Raw genomic sequence first — 20,657 nt, forward strand, 5'->3', positions numbered from 1 at the left:
ACTACAAATAATAAAAAAAATACATAAATCTGGTACAGTGAACGCACTTTTTAGTGACATTGAAACCTTAAGTGTGTCTGTGAGTCAATAAGGCATATATATTGAGGAATGATTTGATGAAACAGACAGTTCTCTTTTCCAAAATAGCTGTAAGTCTTAAAAATATTCACATACAATGTCCAACTTTCTTCCATCTTCTCGCACATGAACTTAATCTAAAAGACTACCAACTGCATAACTATAAATGTAACGTTAAAACAAACAAAAAAATGGTTCTCTTACCTCAGCCTTTGTCAGGTCTACACAGCATTGGAGAGCCACCAGCAGTAACAGGGTGCCGCACGGTAGCAGCATCTTGGCGGTGCGCTGAGGAAACTTTTACTCGCAGCAGCAGCAGCAGTTCAGAGTGCCCGCTAACAACCACCTGTTGGCCGCTTCTTGTCTTCAGTCGCTGCGGTACTTCACGGTTTATCTGCGGAGCTCGGGCAGCACGTTAGGCTGCATCTTTGTCCGAGACGGTATGAGGTTCTGATGAATGCAAGTTGGTCTTGTTTCTTCTGCACCACACCCCCCTCCCCAAAACGACCACCCTCGCCCATTCTAACGGACTCGACCCTGATGTTACAAACACTTTGACTTTACGCAGTAAGGAGAGGGACTACTCGACTCACTTTGCTGTTTTTGTGAGAATATTTGAGGAGTTTTTTGGTGTCACAGGTGCCTTTTTTTTAAAACATTTTCAGGTCGCGCTCATCTCTTTCCTCGTGACAACTTTTTCCTTCATCTTCCCGACGCACGCAAGGTAAAGGTAGGTAATGTAAACTACATAGTGACACTAACAAGAAAACAGTTAATTAAACTGTTTCCTTCAATTTGTCATTGTTACTGCTGCAATAGAGCGAATCTGCTGAGCACACGCCGTCTGAGTTAACATTGTAACGTTAGAAAATTACTATACAATGAAGCTGTGCATCATTATAACACTTTACAAGCGAGTGAAATATGTTTACACAAAGGTAAAATGTGATAATTAATGTCGAGGGTCTTGGTGCTCCTAAGGTCGGACAGTCATGCTCTAAGTGTCGCTAACAGCAAGCAAGAGGAGTGGAACTGAAGTTTGAGCTACGCATGAGTCGGACCATGCAAGAACAACACAGCAGAGGACTGAAGAATCTGAGGTGAGCAGGTATTTCAGTGTTCAACATGACTACAGTGCTTATGCATTGCTTAGTGATTTTAAAACTGTAATTTTTCACTTGCTGCAGGCTGCTGCTTCTCTGCCTCTCCATTGCCATCCTCGCCTCTGGAGTGCAAGCGGTAAGTTTTCTCTCTAATGTGTTGTTGACTTTTGCAAGCAAACTTAAGTCTGTTGTCACTCAGCGTAGAAAAATGAATCTGAAAGTGTTTCCATAAGGCTTGGGCTGAAGCTCACTCACACAACTGCTCGGCAGGCACATGCAGAGCGTGGGAGTGTCTGCTTTGGGGTGTTCCTCCACTTGAGGAGGAGGTTCTCTGGCTCGGCATGCTGGTAAATAGCAGCTAAGCTCAAAACAGTGTTATTGTGAAATGACTCATGGTGGAAGTTTCTGGTTGAAGTGAGGACATGCTTATTTTTGGGGGGGTACATAAAATAAAATATAAAGCAGTAGGGTTTTAATCAGGGTTGTTGTTAGCTTGACCCTTGACCCTTGACCCGGCAGAGATTTGGGGTTGAGGTCACAACCTCTGCAGACATTTTTTTATTTTTTTATTTTTATTAATTTTTATTAACAAAATCAATTTAAAAAACATTCTGGCAAACATTCTTCACAACGGCTTTTGTAATAAACAGGTGCAAATAGTGCATTTAAACAAATATATCTCTTAGAAAAAGTAACTCCAGCAACCATATAAAGTGTATTCTGAAAATGACATACAATCATAAAACAGGAAAGAAGGGAGAAGAGAAAAAAAGAACAAAAAACATAATTCCAGGGCTTTCTTTGCAGATCATATTTGTTAATCAGGTTGAACAATGTCATAGCATGTGCGCTTTTCATTATTTTATGGGCTTTAGTGAAGGAGAGAAGCTCACTGTAAAACATGTATAACCTAGGATTTACCTTCATGTATTTGCATTGATGTATGTAATTTTTTGCTAAGATGAGGATAATATTAATAAAGAAATCATACTCTTTGTTCTCTGAGACAAAGCCATAGATAATGTCCTTTTGTAGAAAGGGTTTAAGTAGAATATTGGTATGGAGCAAGTAATGAATATCAACCCATAGTGCTTCTGAGAAAAAACATTGAACAACCTCTGCAGACATGACAAGTTAATCTGTATGACCACAGATTTGTCATGGTGTGCTTACATGTTACACTTAAACTTAAAATGATCCTCAATGAAAAAGGAATGTCCCACATTCTTTATTTTTGTGTGTCAGTCATGCTATTAGAATATGCATGACACAAGACAAAATGCTACAATCTGCACCATAGCATAAACTTAAGTTTAGACTGTCAATTCACTGTGATGAAAACTGGAAAGATAATTAAGAGACTGCAATTTTTTGTAATGGGATTTAATTAAGAGAAATGAATGACCCTTGTGTTGGCATCCCTCTACTGCAGTTAGTCAGGGAACTGTCCAGGAAGACACATTTTGTTGAATATGTCCCATATCTTATGCCTTCGTTATCATGTTTTTGTATCACAGACTATTTTAGGCTTAATGCCGTGTGGTAACTAAAGCAGGGCTGTGATGTTTTGCTCCCAAGCGGCAACAACCTCTAGTATCAAAATATGAAGCCCATGCGGAAGTGTTATAAACTGCGATACATCGAGTGTCTGCTTGAGGCTGGCTGCAGAAACCAGATACACACCAATTATAAAAAGATGATCTTTGCAGCATAAATAAACACGTTTACAGCCTGGTTCAAAAAACTGTTTACATCTAAGTAGCTAATTCCTCTATCGGCACACACTACGGTGGATTATTTTTTTTCTAACGCGACAGTTCAGAAGATATTAAGATTACGAGTTTTGCCCATATAAGGACATGACTGACTTGACTGACAGGCGGGAACACTGTAGCTGTTGGCTAGGAGGCTCAAACTCCGCCTCTTTACCTACACTAACTTGACAGCAGTTAAGTTGAGTTCAGCATTTCCAATATGACTCCGGCCAACAATTGGCTTCAAAATTGCGCTTTAGAAACAAATGGGTGATGTCACGGATACTACGTCCAATTATTTATATGGTCTATGTTTGCCCCTCAGTCCAACCTGAGACACTAAACTAGTAATAATTCTTCAAAGAAAGGTCAAAGATTACTCCAGCAGCTTCATTTCCTGTCATGGAGTCCTTCAGCATTATTCTCACCCGTATTCATCTCTTGTTTTAAATACTTGGATAGATCTCTGTCAAAAATAGATTTCCATCCAACCATCAGAACTTTAACTTGGCCCAAGTGAGACAATAAAACTTGTACTTTACCAATTAGTTTCAGTCCTTTCTTTCTCTCTCCCTCTCTCTCTTAATCTACTTTAAAAAGCTGACAATATGGTCTTAGTGCACACATGACTCGGTGGCCACGTGTGTACTGTGTTTTTCTGCATGTTTCCAGCAGAGTACTGTGTTTTTGTTTTCTGTTTGTTGCAGCTTGTGCAGGATGTCAGATGCTCCAGCTATTTAATATTATACTCAAGGCTCTCAGATGAAAAGTAACTTTCTTGTTGTGTGATGAAAAGGACCTTTGTCTCCTACTTTTATCAGATTTGCTCAGGCCTGGATTAAAAGCGTGTGACACAGCAGAGCTCCTCTGTTTATTATACAGCTCTGCTCCAAGGGGATGATACTGGAAGACAGCAGTTTTATTTTAGTATTGGCTCAATCCATGTGCTTAATGCAGGCAAGTTTATCGTCAAATTAGGAAACAGCTCACATTGATTATACAAGTGGACTGAGTTAAAAACAAAAGAGCTTCAGTTTCTGGGTTTGACGTTGTTCCAGCATCTGACTTCTGGTAAAAATCTTCGTCGGCACACATCAGTGAAGCAGCGGAAAGAACAATAAGTTGAATGTTTTAGCTAATGAGGCATTTAAAGAGTTGATTTAACCTGTTAAAAGACCAAATCGATGAGTCACCATTCAAACATCACTCTCTGACGTTTCCTATCCAACACAGAGTTTCTCAATCTCAACCTTGCTGAGAAAATATGTATCTGTTTAATATCAATTCCAAATCTGACCCGGGGGACTCTTTCTATTATTTGAACCAGACCCCAGCCTCTGTGTTCCACAACTTTTTCCCACCATCTGTCTCCATGTGACGTTTTTGGAATCCCCTGCCTTCCATTGAAAACCTAATTCACAAGATATTCTTCATGCTACTTCAATTTGTTCATTTCAAAATTTTAACATTCTTCTTCTTGGGTAAACAAGGAGAAATCCATGGGGTGCGCTGTGACTCACTCTGACATTAAACTCAGCTGTGAAAGCCTCTGTGATTGAAACCATGGGTCACGTTGCCCCAGAAAAATTATGTGGGTTGTTAGATTTCATCAGAAGACAAATGTTTTGCTGCAAATTTCCACACTAGAAAGTTTGAGGTTACACACTTTCAAATTTCCGCTCTTATCGTCCTGAAAAGCATTCAATGAGTTGAGCTTGGTTCTAAACATGGAAATAAGTAGAGCAAGTTAACAAAATAGATGTTGTGATGGATTGAAAAAGAGAGCTTCAGATGAAAACTGAAACCCTACCTTCACTTGCGTCATCACAGCTAAAAAATAATGACATGACGTGGGAGGATATCCCATTTTCAGTTTTGGAAAGATAGGCAATTGGTCTAACAGAACACCCCTGATTCAAGCATAAGAGGTACAAAGGTTTCCAAAGACATTCCACCATTCAACAAAGTTATCTGCTTATGACACCTAAAGACCTCACTCTTCCTGAAGTTCATCCGGACCATTGAACAGCAAGTAAAAGTAAACAGGACCCACCATAAAACCTGGAATGTAAGTCGCACCGGTGTATAAAACAAAGTCTGTTGTTTGGGGGGTCCCAACCTTAAAAAGGTTCAAACTATCATCCTGCTCGACAGTTTTCATTGCGTCCGGTAATGTGCAGTTTCTGTGCTGGTGTGCAGCTCTTCCTACCATCTGTTTTTGCCACCCTGCTAGCTACCAGTCGAGTAGTTGATCTCAGCCTCCAGTAGCGTTGATGTTGGTGAAGTAAGGACCCACTTTCCGTGTCCGATTTGCCTAGACTTGCGCCACCCTCCTCTGCTGATTACATATTGGCTTAAAATGAGGAGTCTTTTCAACCAAACCAGCTCAACACAAGGTTGTTTTTTTTACTTAATAGTAGATCACTGTTTTATTTAAATGCATGATGACGACCCAAAAACTGCTAAAATAGTGTCTGTGAAGGTCAGAATCAGAATCAGAATCAGCTTTATTCGCCAAGTATGCTTGAACACACAAGGAATTTGACTTTGGTAAACTGTGCTCTCTTTGTACAAGGCATAAGAATAGGAATAAGAATAAGAACTACAATAAAAAATAAAATGAAAATATAATAACAATAACCTTAGCTATAAATACAAAGAAACAACAAATAGCTTGACTAATATGTACAGGCTAAAATAATATGATAAAGTGCAGTGGTGAGTTGCAGAGGTAGTTTTACATTATAAAATAGAAGTTAAATAATACAAAAAATAGAAATATGGAATTCTGCTTGAGAATTGTTGCATTGTATATCTACATGTATATTTACAGAGAGTATTTATCTGACAGGTATGACACTGTTATGGTTTAGTGTTCATCAGAGTGACAGCCTGGGGGAAGAAACTGTTCTTATGGCGGGTTGTTTTGGCGCACAGTGATCTGTAGCGCCTGCCGGAGGGGAGGAGTTTGAAGAATTTGTGTCCAGGGTGTGAGGGGTCAGCGGTAATGCTCCCTGCCCGTTTCCTGGCCCGGGACCGGTACAAGTCCCGGATGGGGGGCAGGTCGACACCGATGATTTTCTCTGCAGTCCTTATAGTCCGCTGCAGTCTGTGTTTGTCTAGTTTGGTTGCAGAGCCAAACCAGACAGTGATGGAGGTACACAGAACAGACTGGATGATGGAGGTGTAGAACATGATCAGCAGCTCCTGGGGCAGGTTGAACTTCCTGAGCTGACGCAGGAAGTACATCCTCTGCTGGGCCTTTTTTCTGATTGTGTCTATGTGGGAGGTCCACCTCAGGTCCCGGGAAATAGTGGATCCCAGGAACCTGAAAGAGTCCACAGTAGACACAGTGCTGTTCAGGATGGTGAGGGGGGGGAGTGGGGGGGGGCTTCTCCTGAAGTCCACTGTCATCTCTACCGTCTTGAGCGGGTTCAGCTCCAGATGGTTCTGACTACACCAGAGGGCCAGCTGTTCCACCTCCTGTCTGTAAGCAGACTCGTCTCCGTCCTGGATGAGACCGATGACGGTGGTGTCATCTGCAAACTTCAGGAGTTTCACCGAGGGGTCTCCTGAGGTGCAGTCATTGGTGTAGAGGGAGAAGAGCAGTGGGGAGAGAACACATCCCTGTGGGGCGCCAGTGCTGATGGTCCGGGTGCTGGATTTGATGCTCCCCAGCCTCACCTGCTGTCTCCTGTCCGTCAGGAAGTTGGTGATCCACTGACAGATGGAGGCCGGCACTGTGAGCTGGGTGAGTTTCTGGTGCAGGATGTCTGGTATGATGGTATTGAACGCAGAGCTGAAGTCCACAAACAGGATCCTAGCGTAGGTCCTGGGGGAGTCCAGGTGATGCAGGATGTAGTTCAGACCCATATTGACTGCATCCTCCACCGACCTGTTTGCCCGATAGGCAAACTGCAGGGGGTCCAGCAGGGGGCCTGTGATGTCTTTCAGGTGGCTCAACACTAGTCTCTCGAAGGACTTCATGACCACAGACGTCAGGGCGACGGGCCTGTAGTCATTGAGTCCTGTGATGGTGGGTTTCTTTGGGACTGGGATGATGGTGGAGCTTTTGAAGCATGAGGGCACTTCACACAGCTCCAGCGATGTGTTGAAGATCTTTGTGAAGATGGGGGCCAGCTGCTCAGCACAGACTCTCAGGCAGGAGGGGGACACGCCGTCTGGTCCTGGAGCCTTCTTGGTCTTTTGTCTCTGGAAGAGCTGGATTACCTCATCTTCACAGATCGTCAGCGCAGGTGGGGGGTCAGAGGGGGGTGGGGAGGGGCTTGTGGGGGGGCCAGGTAAATCAGAGTGTTCGGGTGTGGGGTGTGAAAACCTGCAGTAGAAGCTGTTCAGGTCGTCAGCTAGTCTTTTGTTACCTTCAGGGTGGGGGGAGGGTCTCCTGTAGCTTGTAACTTCACGCAGGCCTCTCCAAACTTCTGAGGGGTCGTTGGCAGAGAAGCTCTGTTTTAACTTCTCAGTGTAGCTCCTCTTAGCTACCTTGATCCCTCTCGTCAGTTTGTTTCTGGCCTGCTTGAACAGGTCCCGGTCCCCACTCCTGTAGGCCTCTTCTTTGGCCTGACGCAGCTTCCTCAGTTGAGGTGTGAACCAGGGCTTATTGTTGTTGTATGTGCAGAAGGTCCTGGTCTGCACACACATGTCCTCACAGAAGTTGATGTATGAAGTCACAGTGTCAGTGAGTTCATTGAGGTTTCCTGATGCAGCTTCAAAAACACTCCAATCAGTGCAATCAAAGCAGGCTTGTAACTCCTGCTTTGACTCCTCCGTCCACTTCTTCACAGTCCTAACTACAGGCTTAGCCGTTTTTAACTTCTGCCTGTAGGTCGGGATGAGATGAATCAGACAGTGATCAGATAGTCCTAAAGCTGCACGGGGGACAGAGCGATATGAGTCCTTTATTACTGTGTAGCAGTGGTCCAGAGTGTTAGACTCCCTGGTGGGACACTTAATATGCTGTCTGTATTTAGGTAGTTCGTGGGTTAAATTTGCTCTGTTAAAATCCCCGAGAATGATGAGCAGAGAGTCAGGATGTTTTTTCTCCACGTCTGTAATCTGGTCAGCCAGGTGCTGTAACGCCTCCGTTACGCAGGCCTGAGGTGGGATGTAGACGCCGACCAGAATAAAGGAGGAGAACTCCCGCGGCGAATAGAAGGGTTTGCAGTTTATGAAAAGAGTCTCCAGATTTGGACTGCATGACTTCTTCAACACTGTGGTATCTGTACACCAACCTTCGTTTATGTAGAAACAGATTCCGCCTCCTCTCGCCTTCCCAGAGAGTTCCTTTACGCGGTCCGCTCTGTGGAGCTGAAAGTCCGGTAAGTGCAGCGAGCTGTCTGGGATGTGTTCACTGAGCCAGGTTTCAGTGAAACACAGGGCGGCGGATCTGCAAAAGTCCGAGTTTCTTGAGTTGAGGAGCAGCAGTTCATCCATCTTGTTTGCCAGGGAGCGGACATTCGCCAGGTGAATGGACGGGAGCGCACTGCGTAACCCCCGCTGTCTCAGTCTGACGAGCACGCCTGCTCGCTTGCCCCGGCGCCGGCGTCTCCGGCAAAGACCATAGAGAGCTGCGGCTCCACCAGCAAGAATCTCTGTGTAACTTAAAGGTTCAATGAAAACCGGTGTAAAAAGTTCGGCAGAGGACTGACCAATGTTAACAAGTTCTTCTCTGGTAAAAGAAACCAGAGAAGCGGAGCATAAAGATACAAGAAAAGAGAAAAACGCAACAAGTACGAGAGAGCGCAGTACCAGGGCGACCGTCCGTGGCGCCATCTTGGTTCTCAGTCATCCAGGTCATGGTAATCCAAAGCTTGATCTGTAAGGCAACTGGACTAGTAGAAATTCTTGAAGACGTTTCACCTCTCCTCTGAAAGGCTGAACTAAAGAAGCCTTTCAGAGGAGAGGTGAAACGTCTTCAAGAATTTCTACCAGTCCAGTTGCCTTACGGATCAAGATTTGGGCTAAAATAGTGGCACTGCTAGCTTAGTCAGTGTCTGTATGTATCCAGCATGCTTTGCACACCAAAAGTGTTTTGGTTGGAGCAGCATATGGGATGCAGCAGATGACGCTAAGGAAGTTAAAATGTGTCTTATTCACCAAAGTTTACCATACATTTCTTTATTTGTTATAGTTGTATTGTTGGGCATTTTTGCCTTTATTGATAGGACAGCTGAAGAGAGACAAGTAATGTGGGGAGTAGAGGGTGGGGTAAGCAAATAGTTGCGGTTGGGAGTTGAACTGGCGACCTCTGCGACAAGGACTACAGCCTCTGTATATGGGGCGTGCATAGACCGCTAGGCCACCGGCGCCCCTAACGTAAACTTCTTCTGAAGTCCTCTTTCCATTTTCCCAGAATTTGTGATGCACTTTTTATAAGGTAAATATGACTAATGATTAATTATCGAAACACTAATAAAGTCTTATTGGGGATGTAATTGTGCCTATTATCTACATTTTAACCCTTCAGAGCCTACTGGCTACTTCCTGTACAGACCAATGCAGTTAATTTTTTTTATTTCTTGCTTGGTATACTAAGTGTAAAAACACCCTCGATGTCAGATGTTTTTTGGCCCTGCGCTCACAGCACTCTCTTTAAATTAAAACGGGGCAGGGCTTCCAAATTCAATTTTGTCAGCAACAATAGCAGAGGATAGACTGAGCCTTGTGGTTATGTATTCCCAATTTTTTCCTGTATGGTTCATCCATCAGACTCATTTTTCAAGGGTCTCAATTATTTTAATCTTTTTTTGTATTATTTCCTTAAATAATGGCAGATATTAAGCATAAAGAGCAATTAGGAACAGACTAAGTCACTACCAAACGAAGAAGAGGTGTCCGAAGACAACTTTTGTATTCGAGCAAGTAGTAGTAGTCATAGGCGCCAGTGAAAAAAGCACTCTGACATTAAGGTCAGGAGCACTGCCAGCACAAAAAACCCTGTCAGTAGACACAGGCCCTCATTGTGTCACTTGTCTCTCTTAAAGTCAGCTTGGTAGTCATCATTACTTGACTCAAAATTTCTAAACTGCAGAGCCTTGGGGATTGTTTCTGTGTTACAACACTGCATTCTTGCTGGACTTTTGCTCTGGATTCTGAGCGTAAATTCCTGACTTAAGAGGTAAAAATTGGACCATTGAGTTCAGGAGAGCAAAAACGTGATTCTATGCTTGGTTGCTTGTACATCCACTCTTCACACACATAAACCCTGCGTACAAATACCGTTTATCTGTGTCCGTTGGGCGGCAGAAGGAAGGCTCTTGAGGCAGTAATGTTAACAGGATGTTTTGTATGGGACCCTTTGAGAGGCTTTGATTCTCCAGTGTTTGAGAATATATTTCAAGATGTGTCTCAGCACGATGCAATGAGGGGGATGATGCTGGAGGAAAGGGGTCCAGAGTTGTGGGAATTTGGTTTCGTGACTGTGAAAGGAACGTTTTTGGCTACAGATCTCAACTGTACCTGGAACCCCAGCAGTAACATCTGCTTTAGCAATTACCCTCTTTTCGGCTAAGTGGATGAGTGTGATAAATGGTGTGTGTGCATGTGACTTTTTGGCATTGCAACCTTGTGGTCAAACAAAATCAAGATGTGTTTGTCATGAATATGCATGAGAGAATAGGAAAAGGATGCAAATGATGGAAAAGCAGTCGAGGTCAGATGCACAGCCGTTCAGCTCACTGGGGAAAGTTTGGGGTCGCCCCGATGGAAAGCTGACACGTGACTGACCTCTCAGATGTGCTTGTTTTACGGGGGGGAGGAGGGCGTGTGTTCGCAGCAAGAGGAAGATGTCTGCCTGTGATAAGGATGGAAAAACGTCCTGCACATCCCCTGCCAAAATAACGCCTGTGATATAGAGAGTGCCTGGATGTAACAATCAGGGGAAGAGCCCATTGTGCCGTGTTGCAGGAAGCTGCAGCTTCGGATGAGAAGCCCATGTGTGGGGTTTCCCTGTCACTTCGATGTGCGAGCATGGATGTGTGAGATAGACTGGCGTAGAGGTAGCACACATTTTCCACTGAGGTGTTGCCTTCACCTTAGAGACAGACACCTCTAACCTTTTTGCATTAGAGCAGTACATGTGTGAAAGGGTTGGAATGTGTGCTAATATACAAATGGATTTACAGTGTGTGTGTCTTTTGTTTTCTTAACTATTGTTCCCTCAAGAATGGCTTTTTTTTGTGGAACGTGACTTTGTGGTGGTGATTATTTGATTAGTCTCTGTAGTTCAGCATTGTTGCAATGAGGAAGAGGCCTGGTGAGCTTGGCTGTTTGCCCCTACTGCTGCAAAAATGACCTACTTAAAGAGGCAAGCATGTGCAGTTAAGAACACTGTTGAAAGAGCATTGTGATAAAGATTTAAAAAGGTCTGCATGAGATTTGTTCGGAGCTTCCTGAAGGCCACTGAAAGATGTCTTGAATTACTCGGCCAATTTGCTCTCCCTCTCGTTGGCAGTGTAGGTTTAATTTTCTTTCTCGCACGCGCACAGAGTGTGGGCTGTGTTTATCCGTGGGCTCAGTGAAGTCAGGTCTTTATGGGAAACATCCTGAGTGCAGAATTGTGTGAAGAGAAAATAGATTATCAAGAGGAGCTCTCTAAACAGGAAAAGGAAACGGGGTGGAGTTAAATGTGTCAGAGTTTCTTTACAACCCTGCAGGACCCCACATAGTTGGACTTCTCTGCAGACTGTTTACTGGGTTGTATATCCACAATGTAAACTCAGTGTGATTCATACTGTACATGAAGCAAAATGTGGAATAGAGAAGGGAATGTAAACGTCACCGAAAACCTGCTTGTTTTAGTTGAGCAGATTTCAGGTAGTGTGAAGGTTACTGTGTCTTAGCTATACCATTGAATTACAAATTAGAACTAAGAGGTTAACTATGTTAAAATCTAATGGGTTTTAAGCTTAAATCATGGTATCTGCATTATATATTGGCATTTAGCTGACCTGCTCTTTAATTATCAATATCAGCATCTGCCATTGAAAATGACTCATGGGGCGCTGGTGGCCTAGCGGCCTAAGCACCCCACATACAGAGGCTACAGTCCTCGTTGCAGGTGTCGCCGGTTCGATTCCCGGCCGGTCAACCATTTCATGCATGTCTTCCCCCGCTCTCTACTCCCCACATTTCCTGTCTCCCTTCAGCTGTCCTATACAATAAAGGCAAAAAGGCCCAAAAAATAAATAAATGAAAAACTGTACAATTTTTTTAATCTAATTTTTATATTTTTGGGCTCTTTTTACACCCTTTTTTTATTTGAAGAGGGCAGGATGGGAAATGACATGCAAGAAAGGGGCTGAAGCCTGTAATCGAGCCCACGCTGTCCCCTACAACAGTGTGTAACTTAACCAATAGGCCAAGTCAGCGCGTCCCCCCCCAAAAATATATTTTGTCCACATGGGGCACCAACATCTGCATAAATGACTGATCCCGCCAATAGAATGTTTTATGTTTGATATTATTATTATTTTTTAAAGTTATATTTTTGGGCTTTTTTTGCCTCTATTAGATAGGACAGCTGAAGAGACACAGGAATTGTGGGGAGTGGAGAGAGGGGGAAGACATGCCGCAAATGGTCCACCGGCCAGGAGTCGAACCGGCGACCTCTGCGACAAGGACTATAGTGTTACCAACCCACTCAATACATGGGGTGCTTAGACCACTAGTCCACCAGCGCCCCATGTTTGATAATATTAACAGCTATATCTGATAAGGAGAAAATCCACCATTTTTTTCACATCTCAAGTGTCTACCTCACCTACGATGTTAAGTTGTGTTCCTGGGATCCAGTCCACTGCTTGGGTCAGGATAATACTGGTCTTTGGATCCAAGTTATCTCATTCCCGCTCAAAAAGTTCATCACGAACTGGAGGTTTTATCCACATTAAAACCAGGGTTACATTACCTGATCTTATCCAAACTTGTAAACCATCCTTTGAAAAACCTGATTTCAAGATATGCTCAGATGGGAGACCTTTAATCTGATCATATCACTTTAAAACAAATTAACCTGGGTCAAATGGAAATCTGCTTGTGTGTGCTCACAAAGTAAACTCATTTAACAACCTGCAGCTGGTTGACAATCAGATAATACGAAGCCAGACTCTATCTTTTTGCTGGCATACCGATGTTAATAATCAAGACATTCTAATGATGTCAAAGTATGTAAAGGAAGAAAAGTTCAATATCCAAGGGAGCAAGGAGCCAAGAATACCAGCAGTTTGATTGTGGATAATCTCTGTTCACACTTCATTTTCTTTCCCAGTCATGTGTGACAGCAAGCAGTCACACACTGCCACTCTGTTGCCACTGGCCCCGAACTGTACATAATGCAGTACATGTTCAGAAACTCACACATACTCTCACATTAGGCCAAAAACACACTATCTCCCCATTTTCTCTGTGTCCTTTTCTGGCACAGTATTAGTCTTTAAAGATAGTTTTTATTTACAAAAAGAGTGTTTGCATGCCACCCTATGGTCCCATCACATACATGCTAGGGCTGAACATGCTAGGGCTGAATGGTTATAATTTAACCATTGCAACAGCGATGTGCTCACAGGCAATAGTCACATCACTGGATGAACTTGTTTACCATAAATCATCTACTATAAACATCTATGGAATATCACTCTCATGCAGCCCCTCACTTAAATACACAGAGAACTGACCCTGTGTGGCACACGACTGTGAAATGTTAACATGCTTGCGATGTGGTTGCCGTCACAGACACCCCAGCAAGTGCTTAAGCAACTAATCTAAGTAACTAGCCTCCTAATCAGAAGAATTAGGCCCAATAGGGCTCCAGGGCAGGGAGGACAATCATGCTTTTGGAACAGAGTGGGGCAGCAGGGTCTCGCGTGAGTGCGCCCTTGGTATCTACACCTGTAGAATGCTTAGTTTTAAAATCTTCAGATGTTATTGATGACATGAGTAAGTCACTTGCTTTTATTTGTAAAGTTTAATGTGAAATGTGTCACTCTACACATACTCGGTCGTAGGGGTGTCACTAGGGGTGGGAATCGGAAACAGGATCCGACTTAGAACCGGTTCCAAATGATCAATTCCATCAGAATTGTACACCTCAAATGTTATCGATTCTTCTTAACGATTCATTTACCAGGACGACGTCATGTCACGTCGCGGTACGTTGCATTACGTCACACACTCTGCAACACAGAACTCTTTCAACTACGAGAAATTCAAAGTATTTTCCTCCAGGACGTCCGGGGCGCATGTCCAGACTCACGCGACCGAAAGTTGAACCTATTGTTCAGTATGTTCAAGTTCAATATGTTCAAGTTCAATCTTGTGCAGACATAATTTTGAGACTGTGTAGAACTGCTTTTTTCCCCCTCAAAAAATACTCAGGAATCGTTAAGAGAATTGATAAGGAATTGGATTGATAAGCAGAATCGACAATGGCATTGACATTGATAAAATCTTATCAATTCCCACCCCTAGGTCTCACAGTATTTGTCAGAGGTTTGGACACCGTATGGCAAAAGTCAGAGAGGGGTTCGATTTGAAAGCAAATAAATCAACTTAAAGTCCCAAATAATGGAACATCTAATTTTATTATTGAATACAATACACAAGATATTTTGCAGAAAGGAAAAATATTGCAATATCAGATTTTTCCAGTATTGTGCTCCCCTATTGCAAGCTCTTCTTTTAGAGTGTAAGCATGCTCACATTTGCGTCTTACCGTGGAAGTATGCTAAGCTACTTCTAGGCTGATATTTAAACCAGCATAAAACAAACTGTAGTGATGACTTTGCTCTGTAGAAACTAAATAGATTGTACTTTTTTTTTTTTTTCTTAAAGGGTACAAGAATTGCAGCTTCAGGTCAAGTTTCATGACAGTGAGATCAAACATTTCAGCACATAGCAGCACTAGATCAAAGTCTTAGGATCATTTAAGTCATTGAGATCCATCCTCAGGCTCCCATGGATATCACAGTACCAAATTTCCCGGCAATCCATCTGATTTTTACCGCAATATCAACTGTGTGAACCAAACCCGTGCCAAGCCAGTGACAGACGTACCAACTGTTGTCCGAAAAGATGAATAAGACAGACACAGGATGAGAGAGATAGAGGGGGAATCAGAGAAGTTGGACAAGGCCCTGTTATCACAAAGTGCACATTTAACCTTGTTAACATTCTTCCCATGACAAGAAATAATTCAGTCTAATCAATTAAACCACAGCTGGGGTGGAAATGGATGGTTTGTGTCTGCCGTCCAAGAAGAAAAAATGTGGCACTATCAGTGAGATCAGCCATGTCTCTGCTAGATGTGGGACATTATGAAGGCTCTATATATACCACAGGATTTCCACTTTGGAAATCAGTGCATCGCCAAAAAGAGGGGCCATCAATTTGATTCAGACAAATGATTCAATATATTCAATCATGACATGAGAACTTGTTGAGCCGAACAGAACGTCATATAATAAACCCAGAGTTAATTTGTGAAGATATGTTTGGTCTCAGTGTAAACACAGCTGAGACAATCCTTCCATGTGAGCTCGCTGAGAAAACTCACCTCAGCCAAGGAGAGACAGACGACCACGGACGCACGTGTAGGAGGTGGACAAAGGGGGAAGGAGGCAGGATAATAGGAAACAAGGCTGAAATGAGAAAGAGAGGGAGGACAGACTGAAAGATGGAGAGAGAGTGAGGGGACAGAAGACAGTGGTGATGGAGACTAAGAGCAGGAATGAGGCTATAAAAGGAAGTAAGGGATGCAGAGACCGGAGCCTGGGAGGACCGAGGTCTTGGAATTCTTACAGCACAGCCTGATGGGACCCTTGTGTCCCCACATTAATCACTGTGTGATGGAGTAAGGGCAAAGGACAGAGGCGGAGATATATACAGTATACAGGGATTTTCCAGAGATGACGTCCGCCGTGAATTTACTTCCGAACTGCAGTCCAAGTTAAATAAAAGTTAAACTGCTGGAGTCTTTACATCCAGTGCTTCTATCTCAGAGACCTTTTCCCATACATGTTTACCCATGTACTGCTGCTGGAAGTAAAAGTATTTAAAGATACAATTTAATGTATAAAGCATGCCCAACAAGACAATACTTTTACTTTGTTCTCATTTGATTCTACTGAGAAATTAAACAACAAGCATGACTGTCCTCATGCCTCTCAGGTCTGACAGGTAGTTACTGAATGGATCCACCCATCTGGATGTGATTGATCATCCGATTAGACGGCTGAGCAGCAGATCTATCAACATAACAATGTCTGACAAGTTGGACTCTAAAATCAAGGACAGAAATGGGTCTAATCCCACGTCCATTTCTGTCCATATTGCAGCAGGAAGCATTGATTAGAAGTGTGGCCCACTGGGAAATGGAGTTGGGAGTCTTCGTGACCTGAGGCCAGTTCAGGAAAGTGAAGGTCCAGCTGTGTCAGGTCCAGGTCTGAAATCGGAGCCGTGTTTACACTGGAGCCCGGCCAGATGAGCACAGTGGGAGTCTCTGCCCTGCCCGGCTTCTTCCAGGTCCCTCTGCTCTGGTTCATGTTCTCCTTCAAAGTCATGTCCCTCTCTCAACAGAGTGACCCTGTCCCTTTCGCCCTCTCCCTAATCTCCCTCCATTATCATAGTTTATAAATGTATCCGTCTGTAAATAGGTACAGCACAATGAGATGGTGGCAGTAGAGAGCAAGACTAAATAGAGTGTAGATGGAACAACTGAAAAAGCAGCATGATTACAGCCTGGATCAAAAAGCAACCTTGATCCAAATAGTCCACTTCCATTCTCATGTATATGTGCCAGGGCTAATCTGTTTAACTCAATCATTTCCAACATATCAAAGCTGCAAGTTTTGCATAACTAAGCCTAACTACATGTGTGGCTGTATTGACCAACAGGCAGACGTTGTAGCTGTTTGCCAAGAGGCTAAAGGCCCACCTCAACTCAGCCTCTTTTCTTCTTGCTAGGTTGGCCACAAGCTAGGTTGAGTGATCAATCAATCAATCAATCAATCAATCAATCAATCAATCAATCAATCAATCAATCAATCAATCAATCAATCAATCAATCAATCAATCAATCAATTTGTATAGCGCCAAATCACAACAAACGTTATCTCAAGACGCTTTTACAAATGTAGCAGGTCTAGACCGTACTCTATGTTATATTATTAACAGAGACCCAACACCAAGACAGGATAAGATCCAGTACCCTCATACTGACAGGACTCAGTCTGATCTCATCTCAATCAACCATGAGCATTGCACCTCACAGTACAGGCAAAAACCTTGAGCAGAACCAGACTCATGTTAGACAGCCATCTGCTTCAGAAAGAGGGATTGAGTAGAATAATCAGAATCAGAATCAGAAATACTTTATTTATCCCAGAGAGATGATAGTGATGAGATGGATAGTAGTAGTAAAAGTAGTGGCTGTTGCCGGAGTCCGGGTCGTCCGTAGCAACTGGAGTCTGGAACGTCCACAGCAGCATGCCGTCTATGGCAGAGACGCTGTTGTTGGTTTTCAAAAGTCGGCTTCACAAACCAATGGGTGATGTCACTGAGAACTATTTTCATTTGTGTATACAGTCCATGGTAGTTGACTTGTCACCTTTCAAATACAGACCAGACAAGTTTTTTTGCTGAGTCAGAGGGTTATGTTGATAAAATGTCAACAACTGTCTGAAATAAACTATACTTTAACCATCCAAGAATGCCATTTGTGGTGGGAAAAAAACACTGCAGCTATTTCCCCCTCCATTTCCAATCATTCCATATGCTTTCTTTATTGGTTTTTCCATTGTGGATCTCACAGTTAATAAAAAAACTCTTTCCCTACGGCTTCAACCAACTAAAAGGGTTGATGCAGTCTCAGAGCTGCTCTGTGTGAACATGAGAAATCACAACTTCTTGTGTTTAGTCTCACAGCTGTTCCTATGTTGACATGAGGACATTTCTACAGACCTGTGGCTCATGCTCAGATTTTTACTCGCTCATCCCACTCATCGGATGTTTTTCTTTTGTGTGAATGGACTCGTCTAGAAGTACTTTTATCAATGCACACAGAAACTGCAGCTCTCAAACTCTCCAACAGGAAGTCAATGGTAGCACTTCAGGAAACAGAATTAGTTGTGAAGAGGCAATGGTGCAGACAAACTGTACTATATATCAAGGCAAATATCTGTGAGATCCATTAAGGCCGGCACGAGAATTCCCCTTATCGCCATAATGAAGGCCTGAGGGACATCTGGTGTTACATCCAGACTTGCCTTGGTTACTAAAGCTACGCCAACACAAACACAGTCGTGTTTGATGTTTTTCTTTTCCGGCTTCTGTATGTATATTTTTGTGTGCATGTGTGTGTTTATGTTTCGTGAATGTGTTTGTTTTATTGTTGGACTTTGATTATTTGATTAAATTCTATGTCGGACTATTGGCGGAAGCACAGAAAGAATAAACTCTGCCTTTGACATGGTAGTCTACTTTTCAAGCTGCTGTGGTTTAAACTTCTTTTTATATTTTAGCATACTGGCCCCAAAAAAGAAGTACCATCCTACATGAAATAAACCAAGAAGTGAACAAATTCTACCCTGTAAAGTAACTGTTTGTGTAACTTATACTCTGAGGAAGCATTTTCTTTCAGCCAAACACGTGACTCACACAACCAGACAGCAACAAAGACCAGAATGATTTGGTCACCAAATGTTGTGCACTCACCCACACAAACACACACAAAGGCATTTGTGTTTTTTTGTCTACATCTTCCCACTCACATCACAGTGGTCATTTAGACATGCTTCTTCCCTCTTCATTTGAATTCAGTGAGGAAGAATGTCCTCATCCAAATTGCTTCTGGGTTCACTTAGGCTACAGGGAGGCTGCAGAGAAAAGTAGTGAGATCACTCAAGGTATTGTTCAAGGTCTTTGACTGTGAACTGACCATGAACCATGGCCTGCATTAATGCTGACTCTACTGCTAGTAGGACAAGCAGGTGGCTGCCAAAAAAGTCAGGGCAAAGAGTTGGATCTATTCAAACTTTACAGCAAATAAAGTTACTGTATTTATTTTGGTCAATGTGCGGTGCATGGTCCATAGTTTATGACATAGGTCAATTTGGGCATGTCCAGTACCCTTTAGCTAATGAAAAACCCAGCAATCAAGTTGCAAAGTGAGTCACAAAGCAGTGTTTTGGGTGTATCAAGACAAACAAACCAATCAGTATCATCTCCCATCCCCTTTGAACATTAGTATGCACATTTAAACAGACCAGCAGGGCTCAACAGAAGCTTGTTTTATCATCTCATTTAACTTACCTATTAAACTGACCTCCAAAGTTTTTGTGGATCACTAGCACAGTCACTTTCTGCTGCCTCAAGACAACACTGTGCAACAATGTGCCTGACTCCACATTGTCTTAAGACCAACTTACTATAATGGTCACACAAACATGTGCAACTGTGTTTGCTACTTTTTTTGGAAACAAGCAAAGCAGTTGTGATGCACTGAAGACTGTTTTTGGGAGTGTAAAATACATGTCCACGGTAATGCAAGCATATCTTTAATGCTGCAACAGTGTTTTGAGTTAAATGCTAACCAAGTGGCAACCTCCGGTCTAAAAATATGAGTCCAATGCGGAAGTGTTAAAAACTGCAGTTCATTGAGGATCCGCTTGAGGCTGGCTCCGGAAGTACCGGAAACCACATACACACCAATTCAAAAAAGACGATCTTTACAGCAGAAATAAATATGTTTACTGCCTGGTACAAAAGAAGAGTGTAGTCTGGATAGCTCATATCTCAATGTGCTCTCACTGTGAGGGGGTTGATTTTTTTTTTTTACGCGTCAATTTTGAAGATATCGAGGTTATGAGTCTACCAATGAGAGGCACAGCTGACTGCGGGAACACTGTAGCTGTTGGCGATGAGGCTCAAACTCCGCCTCTTTACGTCACACTGGCTTGACAGCGGCAATATGGCTGCTGTCATCGATTGGCCTCAAAACAGCACTTCAGAAACTGATGGGTGATGTCACGGATACTTATATAAATTATATATATATATATGTATTATACAGTCTATGATACTAACATGTACATGCAAACACACTCATGATTACATACAGATATTCAGCAGGTACAGTGTTTGATATTATCTTGGTTTATGTCTTACTTATTGGTGTACTCATATTTGTTAACTAGTATTAGCATTGAGCTAATCTATAAGGCAAATAAACTGACCAAACATGTAACAATTCATCCTCTAGGGACAGGGGTTGGCTGTACCAATTTTTCTGCCAACCTGGCCATTTCAAGACATTTTATTATAAACTTAAAACGGGTGGTTGTTGACACTGGAGGAAAAAGTCAAGGATCCCAGAAATCTCCCAGACTCATCCTTCTACTTCATGATTCTGCAAAACTTCATGCCAGTCCAACAAATAGTTGTTTGATATTTCAGACTGGTGACCTTTTTTGTTCAGATGTAATCTCCAGCTTGCATGCCAACAGTGAATTCTTCATGGAGATAGATCTCAGCTGGCTGAGGGAGTATCACACTCATAGCACAGAGTCAGTCTCATCCTGACAGATAGAGATATGGTGCAGATATGCGTATAGATGGATCATGCAGCATATTTCTATCACAGATGTTTTTCACGTTCAGTAACACTTATCAGAGCTTCCTGTTGATTGAGGTCAGATGTCTCAGTTCAACG

General features: G+C 42.8%; 2 protein-coding genes across 5 annotated transcripts in view; one reads left to right on the plus strand and one right to left on the minus strand.

The window, feature by feature from the left end:
• The window catches only part of col4a1 (collagen, type IV, alpha 1), a 51,487-nt gene extending 50,309 nt beyond the window's left edge, over positions 1–1,178 (minus strand). The window contains exon 1 of the mRNA XM_034694473.1: positions 283–1,178. Within this exon, the coding sequence (XP_034550364.1) occupies positions 283–354 (72 nt within the window). The 5' untranslated portion in view covers positions 355–1,178. The remainder of the gene's footprint in view (positions 1–282) is intronic.
• The window catches only part of col4a2 (collagen, type IV, alpha 2), a 78,491-nt gene continuing 58,165 nt past the window's right edge, over positions 332–20,657 (plus strand). Inside the window, exons 1-4 of one of the 4 annotated variants that reach the window (XM_034694471.1) lie at positions 332–645; positions 744–802; positions 1,060–1,178; positions 1,266–1,317. In XM_034694471.1, coding sequence (XP_034550362.1) covers positions 1,129–1,178; positions 1,266–1,317 — 102 coding nt within the window. In that variant the 5' untranslated portion in view covers positions 332–645; positions 744–802; positions 1,060–1,128. Of the gene's footprint in view, positions 646–743; positions 809–1,059; positions 1,179–1,265; positions 1,318–20,657 lie in introns of all 4 variants that reach the window. The other 3 variants (XM_034694470.1, XM_034694472.1, XM_034694469.1) reach the window with 3 other exon arrangements.

The sequence above is a fragment of the Notolabrus celidotus genome, chromosome 10 (assembly GCF_009762535.1).
Source record: "Notolabrus celidotus isolate fNotCel1 chromosome 10, fNotCel1.pri, whole genome shotgun sequence".
Taxonomy (NCBI): domain Eukaryota; kingdom Metazoa; phylum Chordata; class Actinopteri; order Labriformes; family Labridae; genus Notolabrus; species Notolabrus celidotus.